This window comes from Pygoscelis adeliae, unplaced genomic scaffold, assembly GCF_000699105.1.
Source record: "Pygoscelis adeliae isolate BGI_AS28 unplaced genomic scaffold, ASM69910v1 Scaffold109, whole genome shotgun sequence".
NCBI lineage: Eukaryota > Metazoa > Chordata > Aves > Sphenisciformes > Spheniscidae > Pygoscelis > Pygoscelis adeliae.
Window position 1 is genome coordinate 17,785 of NW_008825556.1, and position 12,005 is coordinate 29,789.

The 12,005-nt window shown below is 48.4% G+C and overlaps 2 protein-coding genes across 2 annotated transcripts in view; both read right to left on the reverse strand.

Moving 5' to 3' along the window:
• The window catches only part of LOC103923810 (aquaporin-5-like), a 3,511-nt gene extending 2,168 nt beyond the window's left edge, over positions 1–1,343 (reverse strand). Inside the window, exon 1 of the mRNA XM_009332236.1 lies at positions 899–1,343. Coding sequence (XP_009330511.1) covers positions 899–1,261 — 363 coding nt within the window. The 5' untranslated portion in view covers positions 1,262–1,343. The remainder of the gene's footprint in view (positions 1–898) is intronic.
• A 10,401-nt stretch (positions 1,344–11,744) lies between these two features.
• Positions 11,745–12,005, reverse strand: part of AQP2 (aquaporin 2 (collecting duct)) — a 4,748-nt gene continuing 4,487 nt past the window's right edge. The window contains exon 4 of the mRNA XM_009332237.1: positions 11,745–11,995. Within this exon, the coding sequence (XP_009330512.1) occupies positions 11,780–11,995 (216 nt within the window). The 3' untranslated portion in view covers positions 11,745–11,779. The remainder of the gene's footprint in view (positions 11,996–12,005) is intronic.

Here is a 12,005-nt window from a genome sequence, read left to right on the forward strand (position 1 = left end):
GTCCCAGTGCCTCTGCGCTAACCACGGGGGACTGTCAGATGGACTCGACCCCACTGGGCATGGGAAGGGCAAAGTGACCCAAGCCGTCGCAGCTTGTTTTTTAGCTAAAGCTGACGGGTTTAGGACATGGAGCATGTGGGAATAAGATGCACTGCAGCACCCCACCCTAGTGATCGAACCCTCTGCAATGTGTCTGTGCTGCTCTGAGGGGTCCAGACCTGGCCATGGCTGGAGCGGTAGCTGCACTGCTCCCATTTCAGGTGGTTTCCCAGCACTGCCCCAGGGGTTTGAGACATGATCCTCATTTCCGCTTATCTCAGAGGGTCCCACCATCTCTCCTCCTCCTCCAAAAGCAACCCCTGCCCCTCGCAGCCTCTCTGTGCCCTCCTGCGCATTTCTCCTTCTTCAGCTCTTCTCCACCACCTCTATCCATCCACCTCCAGTTCCTAGCTCCCCCAGCACACCGGTTACAGTGGGCTTCTGCTCCCCCTGCCCGTACTGGTTTGACTGGGCTCTGCTCCCTGCCCTCCCCCTCTCCGTCCTGGCATGGCTCCTATTCCAGCACTAATCTCCAGGTGGAGAGGCTGCAGTCAAGAAGATCTCAATGGTGCGGGTGACTCACTCAGGCCCTCAGGATAAAGGAAGCACTTATTAAAGGAGTAAAAAACCATGCCATTCATTACCCCACACAATAAAGCTGTCATGTCAATACTCTGCTGGCTACGCCGGTGTTTGTTCCTATCCCATTCCTGTCCCTCTGTGCATGTGGGACAATGTGCCAAGACCGACCATCCTTATGGATTTGGCTCTCCGGGTTGGCACTGGTACCAGCTGCTCGCTCACAAGGAAAGGAAAGCCTGCACGGCAAGGTGAACCATCTCCAGGTAGGGAGACTTACCGAGTTGATGGCCAGGTTGCCACGAGTATTGACTGGCGTCACACCATAGAGGATGCCAGCCCCGGCGATGGCCCCAACCAGTTGGGCGATCACATAGAAGAGCGTGCGGAGGAAGGAGATCTGGTTCCCGACAAAGAAGGCGATGGTCACCGCTGGGTTGATGTGGGCACCGCTGATGTGGCCAAACGCCTGCACCAGTGTACCGATGGCCAGGCCGAATGCCAGCGAAATCTGAAGGATGCTGGGGAGGGCGGATGGCCACTTCAGGGCTGAGCCGAGGCCGATGAAGACGAAGATGAGCGTGGAGATAAACTCGACAAAGACAGATCGAGCAAAGGCCAGGGTTAATATTTCCTTCTTCATGGTGGGAGCGGGTGGAGGGCGGCTAGGAAGGAAGAAAGTTTAGGTTTCTTCTGTCTCCAGGCTTTTCTGTCTGCACCCAGTTGTAGGGCCATACCTATCTATATATGCAAGAGCAGCAGGGAGCTGTGTTACAAGGCAGTGGGTGGAGCCAGGGAATTAGCCAGTCCTCCCAAATTATCATGTGAAACTGGAAAAGTTTCCATCTGAAAATAACTTCGGAGCCTCTTGGTGAACCAGTGACTCAGATATTGGTGGCATTTCTTTCTCCTTCTCTCTGCAAACAAAGAGCCCCTATAGGGTGTCTCTGTGGTCATTAGATAATGCGGTTGCATAACGATGCCGTGCTCCCTCCTCTGCTTTTCCCTTTTACTACCTCTCGCCAGGTTCTGGGTGTTTTGTCAGGAGAGGTGTAGTTAATATTCCCTTTCTCCGTGTGCTGGCAGACTGGAGAGGACCATATTCTTGTTTGAAAAGTCTTGTTGCTGGTGTCGGGCTGGAGGAGCTCTCCTGGGGCAGGGCTCCCAGTGCATTCAATTTACACGGGATGTTGAAATGTAAAGCAAAGTTAAGCACCTGGAGCTGCTCCCAGGCTGTCAAGACAGCTCAACTCTAGGAAACAAGTGGCTTGCAATTGTCCTGGGAGCAGGGCAGGGTTTGGGGGATGCTTTGCCTAGCCAGGGAGCTGTAGACAAGCCAGGGCTTCCTCGAGGTGCCTGGATAGAGGCTGAATGGGATGGCGTAGCTCGGATAAAGAGGGCTGATCGCTGTGGAGCCTGACTGTGGACCTCTTTGCTGCCTTTCTGCTTTGCCGCTCCTTACAGAGCATCAGGTGTGGGTTGGCAATTGGGGGGTGCTCACTGCCTGTAGCCAGGGAGGGTGTATCCTAATCCTGTCATCTCGGGCCCTTTTCTTTTTGCCTTTCAAGCTATTGCTCAATGAGGTCAATGATTTTGCTCTTGGGAATGCCAGCATAAAGCCACAGGCTTTGCATGGACACAGGCCATGTTTACATGTCTCCTTTCACGTTCCTGTGGTGCTGCCCTCCATCCTAAATCTGTCCAGCTGCAAGTCCTTGGCTGGCAGGGAGCGGAGGAGGGAGGATCTCATCTGCTGTGCAACACAGAGCTGTTGGGGAGTGAGGTTTTGGGGTGGAAAAAGGCTCCAGTGACACTTAATGAATTCTCGGTTCCCTCGCAGTCCTTACAGCCTTGTGCAAGGATTACTTTTTTTTTTTTAAATGGGTTTGGGTGCTAGATCTGTTCTCCTTGCTTGGTTGATTGCATCTTGCCTTTCTGAAGCGATGCCATCTCTCCTTGCCTAACGCAGCGAGCCTGGGCTGGGGTTATCCATGGCTGCCACGCACCTCTGCAGAAGCAGTTGCACTCCAGCATGCGGTAAGCAAAGAATCTACATGCAGGAGATTGGTAAAACCATTTAAATCCCTCTTTAAATTTAAAAAAGTGCTAAAGAGTTGCATTCACTGCTGCCTTCTGCTGGATGCAGTCAGACCTGCACACATCCTGCGGGGTCAAAAGCTAGGGGGGATTCCTCTTCAGAGCAAGAAGAGGGGACTTCTTCCTTCAGAACTGAAAATAAATGAGCCTTTCTCCTCCAGACGTACCCAAAGTCCTGAGCTCAGCAAACAGACTCGGAGAGTCTCAAGGGACTGAGGATCCGTTACAGCATTAATTCCTGATAATGGTTTCCTCCTGGTTCTGCTGATCCTGGGGAAGATTGCAGAGTTAAAGACCAGATCTGTTATCCTAGAAACACCTGGTCCGTTGGCGTGTTTTGGTGAAAGTTTTGCAAGCTGGTATTTCAAGACATCCTGGCCAGATTCCAGCTGGAATAATTGCTTGCCACTTCCCTTCAGCCCTGCCTGTGGCTCCAGCTGGATACAATGCGCCTTGTTCCCATCCTCCAAACCCTTTCGTAACACACCCGCCACAGATCTCCCTTGGAGGTGGTTGCATTTTGCTGGCAGCTCCTCTGCCAAACGCCTCACTTCAGCTAAAAAGCAATGTTGAGCCAAAAGACGCTCTCCTGGGTTCCCAACTGTGGATAACAACCTCCTAGCAAAATCCTCCGGCTGACTAGGAGATATAATCAAATAAGGCTGGAAATGATGGGGAAAACTTCTGGAGAGAAACAAGACATTTCTCTAACAATATGCCATGCAAAACCTATTTTCCCAAGGCTGTTTGCTAGACTTTCCTCACGGGGGCATTCCCGCTTGGCTTCTCTGATGTCTAACCATGTTGAGCAGGCGTTGGGAAGGCTCCTTTTCCTCTTCCCAGCTGCATGCCCTCCAAGGAGCCTGTATGAACTGAAAGTGCCTTTGATGTATCAAATTTAATTGAATTGGGCAAGATATTGAGAAGGCATCACACAGGTCTCTGCTGACAGATGGACACCTACGCAGTGGGGTCATGCACGCCTTGTTTCACTGCTAGGCTTTTGGAGGAAAGAAAACGAGGAGGCTTTTTGCAAGGAGGACAGGTTTAGCCGTCTCCCTCCTCCTTTTCCTCCTCCTCACTGGCATAGGCAGACAAAGAACACAACCAGAAATCACCCACATCTACCACTCAATCATGGGGCCACATGGCTTGGGGATGATGTGCTGAAGGGACATTGAGCCCACCACTGTGTTGGGGTGCAGGGTGCCTAGGTGGGAGGAAAGCAGCTGGTGCCTCATCCTCACCCGGGGCCCTCCCAAGGCTCTGCCTCACCCACGGAGGCGTGTGTGTTATTAACTGAATACGTGTGTCAGTCCCTGTTGTCCCCAGTTTGACGATTTCATTTTCTGAGCCCGCATGGGGCTGCTATTAATTTGTCATTTCCACAGCAGCCCAGATTTCTGAGGAGTTCAACTCCGTGTTGGACCTCAAAGCCTGGCAGATGGTATTGCAGGTGGCCAAATTCAGATTATAAATGCTGCTGAGACCCAGATCAGCCTGTTTTTTGTTTTTTTTCCCCCTCACCTGGCTCTGTGTCTCAACCAAGGACCTTAAAACTGGCACAATAATACAAGCTGGAATAATAATAGTAACAGGAGACAACTCCTTCCACTGGAATCTGTGATTAGTTGGGATTAGATGGCCAGAGGAGAAAGTTTGCTTTAGTTTGTTTTTAAGAGAAAGGGTGTTTCTTGCTGGCTCAGCTTTGGGAGTTTGCAGCAAGCCATTGATGGGGAAAAAAATAATATGCGCTGGGAATTAAAAGTAGAGCAAGAAGTAGCAAACTTTCCCCTCCTCACCCTCAGTTCCTGGGGCTGCTTCTTGCCATGGTGGTAAGCACAAAGCCTCACCACTTTCTAGCACAATGCGATGTGTCTGTACAGGTGTTTCAGAGGCTTTCAAGGATTTCTCTTATCTAACCCACCATCTGCTTGCGCTCTCTTTAAAGGCGAGGGATTACTCTGCTGGCCTGAGGCTGATGGTATTTCCAACTTCTCCTGCCCTGGAGCAACGAGGCTTTTGCTTCCCCTAGTAACCTGACCCAGCTTTAGAGCAACATTCCCCCCACCCCCCCCACCCCAGGTGAGACTGAGTTTGGCTTTGGGGATGTCTCCATGTCCCACAGCTTTGGCTTGAGTTAAGCCAGTCCTGAAGCTGTCCTCCAGCCCCTGGTGGCTGCTGTGCTGAGCTGGGTGGTCACAGTGACTTTGTAACCTGTGAGCCTGTAAACAGGGATGATGCTATTTAAATGCTGAATAGTGTTAATGTTTAATAACAGCATTGCTCTCCTCTTTGCTTAGAAATGACTTGACAGTCTCTAAGGTGTAAATGTGGATGCAAATGCTTTGGGGCTGGTCTGCAATAGAAATGTCAGCATGCTTAATAATTTGCATTGAAATCATCATTAAATCATCACATGGGGATAATAATGTGTATCAGGGAAAGCAAAGGGCCAGTTAGAAAAAAGATATGTACGAGATCACACAGTGAGAAAGCTGGGCTTGAAACCCTGGTGTCCTGATTTTCAGGTCTAGCCCTTTCCAGCAAAGTCACCTGCATGAGCGACATAAGGAGGCTGCGTTTCTGCTCATCTAGATAAATACTTTGAATTCTTACGGGCCAGCAGCTGTTTATCGGTGTCCTCAGGATTCAGACAGAGCTGTGTTTGGGGCAGTGGTGTTTTTCCTCTTGAAATGTGTTCGCCGTGGAAATGTCTTCTTCACCCCTGCAGCCTCCTTTCAAGATTGCAAGGAGCACGCTTGGGAATAAATGCTGAAATGATGTGGGGAGAGAGCTGCCACTGGGAAAGCAATCTCTCCTCTTCGCCTTGGCAATGCCGTGCTGCTGTGCGTGCTGCTGGGACAGGAAGGCATGGAGCTGGCTGGAGAGCAGGGGCCAGCTCTGGGGTGGAAGTGGTTGAGTTGCATCAAGGCAGAGGGGAACTGAAAGTACGACCAGGCTCCAAAGCACCTATAAATGCCATAAATAACATAACACAGAGGAATCTGGAAACTCTTAAAAGCTGAAATTCTCGCATAATCACCTGTCTCCAAGAGCACAAGACTTTGCAAAGCACAATATTGGTGACAATACATGGACAAGTGGTTACCTTGGTGAACTGGAAAATCAGTTTTTCACCGCATTCTGCCTCTGAGACCCAAAGCAAATGCATCAAGAAATTTCTCAACTTAAAAATTTAGATAGTATATAATACTGTCCTGGTTTCGGCTGGGATAGAGTTAATTTTCTTCCTAGTAGCTGGTACAGTGCTGTGTTTTGGATTTAGGATGAGAATAATGTTGATAACACACCGATGTTTTAGTTGTTGCTGAGCAGTGCTTACACTAGTGAAGGACTCTTCAGCTTCCCATGCTCTACCGACTGAGAAGGCTGGAGGGGCACAAGAAGCTGGGAGGGGGCACAGCCAGGACAGCTGACCCCAACTGGCCAACGGGATATTCCATACCATGGGACGTTGTGTTCAGTACATAAACTGGGGGGAAGAAGAAGGAAGGGGGGGACGTTTGGAGTGATGGTGTTTGTCTTCCCGGGACTGGCTGGGTATTGGTCGGTGGGTGGTGAGCAATTGCACCGTGCATCACTTGCTTTGTATATTATTATTATTATTATTATTATTACTAGTAGTAGTAGTATTTAATTTCAATTATTAAACTGTTTTTATCTCAACCCATGAGTTTTCTCACTTTCACTCTTCCAATTCTCTCCCCCATCCCACCAGGGGGGGGCCAGGAGTGAGCGAGTGCTGTGTGGTGCTCAGTTGCTGACTGAGGTTAAACCACAACAACTAATTAGGATTTAAGGAGATTCGTGGTGGTAGCATCCCTTGTTGCATCAGATCTGGAGCTAAAGATTCTTGCACTGAGTGGTCTCTGGAGAAATGTGTGATTTTTCTTTAGATTGTTTGTATTCCTGGAAAATCAGGCTGAAAATCAAAGGAGAGCCTCTGGTCTCGCACACAGACCCTTTGGCAGAGCCTTGTGAAACGGGACTTGCTGTAAGCCTTGAAAATATAGGAACTAGCTGGGGGTTTGGCTTCCCCCATGGAGCACCAGCCACCTTCTGAGAAGGTCTGGAGTCCTTTCCCAGACTACACCTGGCCCTACCTCCTCCTCTTGCTCTCCTGGATGGATTTAGCCTCCCAGCCCCTCCTCAAGGAAAACAAATATTTCTACATATATAAATAGATCCATAAAAATAATGACGTGCCTGCATCCTTGGTAGGTCATGCCATTGCAAGGCAGGTGCCACATGGGAGCTGAATGCTCACATGGCCTTGAAGATCCGGGTCTGGAGGATTTGTACAAGGTCAGGCCAAGAAATTCAGAGCAGAAAACTCAGCTCTGATCTCCGAGGTTTGAAGCTGGGCTGTGCTCTTTACCTCTCCATCCTACAAGTGTGAGCCTTTCTCTACAGGAGTGAAGCAGTTTGCCCTGCACCATGTTTTCCAAGATACTGTAGGGTTTGCTGTTATCCAAGCCAGGTTGATTTTCTTTCCATTTTCTCCTAGGTAAGGCACTGCACTTTCCCCATTCGCAGCCACGTGATGGAGAAGCAATTCAGGTACTGGGTTTGAGGTCTGCGCTCTTGGGACAGATTGTCTCAGCTTTCTTTGGAGCAGAGATTTGGATGCTTTCAGATTGCTTTCACCCACCCCTACACAAGGTAAAAAATCAGTAGGTAAGTGTTCCAACCCTCCTTCATGGAGTTTAAATGCTGAAATGAGGGAATGTCTTGCTACTAACTACAAGGTGCCTGTTGTCCTGGTTTCGGCAGGGATAGGGTTAATTTCCTGCCTAGTAGCTGGTACCGTGCTGTGTTTTGGATTTAGGATGAGAATAATGTTGATAACACACCGATGTTTTTAGTTGCTGCTAGGTAGTGTTTATACTAGTCAAGGACTTTCCAACTTCCCATGCTCTACCGACTGAGAAGGCTGGAGGGGCACAAGAAGCTGGGAGGGGGCACAGCAAGGACAGCTGACCCAAACTGGCCAATGGGACATTCCATACCATGTGACGTCATGCCCAATATGTAAAGCTGGGGGAAGAAGAAGGAAGCGGGGGACGTTTGGAGGGGTGGGGTTTGTCTTCCCAAGTAACCGTTACACGTGATGGAGCCCTGCTTTCCTGGAGATGGCTGAACCCCCGCCTGCCGATGGGCAGTAGTGAATTAATTCCTTTGTTTTGCTTTGCTTGCGTGCGCAACTTTTGCTCTACCTATTAAACGGTTTTTATCTCAACCCACGAGTTTTCTCACTTTTACCCTTCCGATTCTCTCCCCCATCCCACTGGGGGGGAGTGAGCGAGCGGCTGCGTGGTGCTCAGTTGCCAACTGGGGTTAAACCACGACACCTGTAGAAGGCATCAGTATGCATTTCGTGAGGTCAATGGCAAATGGCTGATGTCGAAGGCACAGGAGCGTGCAGAAAGGGAGATTTCCTTTGCTTGAAAATACAATGATACTTTTCAAAATAACATTTTGCACATCTCTATCACCTTTTGCATCTGTCCCTCCTCCCGCAGGTAGGGTCGGCGTGTTGGGAAACATCATGGTGCCTTGGTTTGTCGCCATGCTGCGGAGCACCTCCCAGGATGCTGGTCCCAGCAGCCCCTCCAGATCTCCAGGTCTTGAGACATAGCCAGTGTTTGGCCTGTGTAGTTTTGGACCCCTGGAGACCCAGTGGGATGAAGAGCTCATCAGAGCTGGCTGGGGGAATCGTCTTAGGGAACTGCGTGATGGTGCCCTGGGTGACAACGCAGTGGTTCAAAAGGTATTTCTGTGAAATCACATATTTCTGCTGAAGATATACAGTATTCTGGCATTTAATTGGTATCTTAAAGCAACAGGATGGGCTGAATATGGCAGCCAAGCAGTGAAGTCAAAGAAAGGGGTCTGGGCATGTCTTGAATTTTCACAGCACCCCGAGGAACCTATAGTGCTTCGCAGAATGACTACCCCAAACCTGATCATGCTGAGGACCTCCAGAACTCAGAGGTGGGACAATGGGAGGTGAAGGAAAGCCTCATGGTCTCAAGTGAGGGCAGGACTTAGGAAGCAATGTGATCTGAGACACATTGTATAGTGATTTTCATTTTGATTTCATGGTCGTACTATTTATCACAGGTCCATGATGAAGCTAATAAAGGTTAATGTATGGTGCAATATATATTGTAGATCTTTATTAGTCGTGAGCTCATGGATAGGCATGGCTGGGTGGTTTCAAATCCTGGCTCAAAGCATTCCTGTTGAGGTCTAGTATACAAAGTGTTATCAATTTAGCGAGGTTTTAGGCTGGTCTGTGGCAGCTCTGATCTCTGGGTTGCTGATCCTGCTCTCTAATTTGAGTTGCCCTGGTGTAAATCTGGAATGACTGGCTTGGTTTCCTGATGGTGCATGTTTTGGAAGTGTCATTGAATTCAGTGACGCAGCTCTGCAGAGAAGGTAAATTCGTGTTCCTGATTGACTCAAGAGGACTTAGGCTGCTTTAGCCATCTGAAAATCTGGTTTAGTGAGATTGCTTCATGTTCACGCTGGCATGCTGAGACCAGAATCCGGCCAGGTCAGAAATCAGAGCATCCGAGGGGTGCTGAAGTGGGGATGGTCTTTATTTTGTGGGTTCCTATTTTGAAGATGGGGGTTGTTCTTTTAATGTCACTTTTGCACATCATCAGGTTGTTGGCACAAGGTAGATGCACCCAAAGCCCGACTGGGCTGTGCTGCACTTGTGGCTGTGGGATTTCGGGTCTGGGAGGTTACTTTATATGACTGTATATATATTATATGACCATAAATGTGTCATTATTTGATTCGCATGTACTAATTCAGTGGATAGAAGTGAATTTAAAGCACTTTATTTGAAAGAGTACGGTAATTATTAGACATTAAAACTCATTTTTGAGCCCTGTGCGGTTTATGGGGGTCTTAAACATCATCAGAGCAAACAATAAATAAAATGCTTAGATCTGAAGGGGAAGAGGCATATAATTAACTTGAACATTGCCAAAAAAGAAAAAAGAAAGAATCAGCTGCATGGCATTTTATACAGCAGATCATTGACAGGGTAACTTCTGGATAAGTTTCTTTGGGTTTTCCTGACATACCTGGATTTATTTTCCTCTGAAAAGTAACAAAAATACAAACTACTTTTAAAACTGGGTATTTGGTGTTCTAAATACAATTTTACACTCTGATTGATTTGAAACATGTCTTTAATTCCCATTGCTGAGAAAAGACAGATTTTTTTGACAAGCCTTTTCTGAAATAATATTAAAATGCTCTTTTGCCATTGAAGGAACAAAGCAGAGGACCAGAATCAATATTTTTGCTGTGGCAGAGAATGGGTTAAACCAGTGCTAAAACTGCTGCACTTTGACAGCAGCCTTCTGGGGATATTTGCATTAATTGGCTAGTAGAGTAAAATGGATCCTTGGCTACAACAAATAAAGCTTGGTATCGGGATAGCATTTCTCCCCTTGCTTCACAGCGTGGCATGAGGGACAGCAAGTGACAGCTAGAGGAGGTGATGTAGGAGCTCCCGTGCTCTCAGCCTCACTTGGTATGGTGAAATGAAGACCACGATAACGCCTGGTCTGGGCCAGATCAAGCTTTGTTTACTCCTTTTCTCTCTGGCAATAGCCATTAGCACATGTCTGAGAAAGAGCACAGCAAGGAACAGAGGAAACAATGAATTCAAAAGAAGGAGGAGACTGGTACAAGTAGAGCACAGTGGATAAAGAGGAAGAGAAGAGCATCATTTGGTGGTGGTTCATGTCAAAAGAGTCAGAGGGAGGACAATGATCAGTAATGTTCCTCATGATTTGGAATTGGGTCCATTCTTATTGAATATTTCCATTAACAGCCTTATCAGAAAAAGCCTGAATGTGATGATGACATTTTGTGATGGTGCAATGCTGGGGAGACATCACCAACAGAACGAAGCATTAGGATGTCATGCTGGAAGTGTATGACTTTTAGGCTAAGTAATAGAAAGGGGATTAAATTAATGGTTGAAAGAGCAAAGTTGCATCCTAAAGACTAACCCAAATTCTTTGGCTATGCTGGGGACCATAACCAGGTCCTGACATAGCAGAAGAAAGGGGTGGGATGGTTATGAGGCTTTGGTGTGATGCAGCCATGAAAAAGGTCTGGGCTGTAGGAAGCAAGTGATGGAGAAGATCACACCTTAAATGCTTTGTGTTACTCATCTGAGAATCAGAGTGGAACAGGAACAGAGGAAAGAAAGCAAAAACCAGGGAGAGAGATGAAGCACTGAAGCTAAAAGACAACACTGTTCCAAGAACAAACGAACCGTGGATGACTTTGGGCTGAAAATCAGGAGGTTTCTCATTGTCACAGGAGAGAGCAGTTGCAAGAGCTCCCCAATGGGGTCAGCAGGGACTCAAGGACATGCTTCCAGTCCCATCTTCTCAGGAAAGCCTCCTTGTGAGTGAAGGACATCTGCATCCCATGAGTGGTTGTAAATGGCAGCAGCAAAACTTCCAGTTTGTGAGATACTTGTGGCACGAAGCAAGCGCTCCTCTGTGTGTGTGTGTGTGTCTGTACAAACAGCCAGGCAGTGAGAAGAAATGGGAGACAGGTGAGTGGATCTCAACAGCAATGAGGCATCGGGTGGCAACCTCCACACCCAGCAAATGGCTGTAATAACAACTCTCTGCAGCACCTCAGAGCTCTTCGTGAAGGGCAACAAACTCCACTGAGCACTAAATTCTGCAAGGAGAACGTGGAAGAAGCCAGCCCAGGGTAGGATCCCAGTGTCCTCATTCCTGTTGCTACACTGGTGGTTTTGATTTAATGGCATTATCCCCTAGCATCAGAAAAATGTCAGTCACGGGGAGAGCTGGGAGACAGAAGGTGGGTTGGGCCATCACAGTGCATCTCCCCAGGAGATGAGTCAACTTTAGTCCCCCAACAAGAATGAAAGGAGAGAGGGGAGAGGTGAAATGCTCATCTGAACAAGCACCGTCTCTAAAACGGATGCCAGATTTCCCCAGCTCCTCTCTCGGCCTGGGGGGAGGTTTGGCTACACCTTCTCAGACATCCCCCTTGGCAGGGTCTGTGGGGAGTGAAGCTCCACCGACTGCCGCCGACGGACCTCACGCTCTGCCCAGTCCTCCTCCGGCTCAAAGCCTTTGAAGATGGCAAGTCTCTCCGAGAAGGTTTTGGCTTGCGGGAAGAGGATGTAATTGTAGATGATGGAGGCTGCTGCTGCCCCAACCAGAGGGCCCACCCAGAAGACCTGGGGGAAA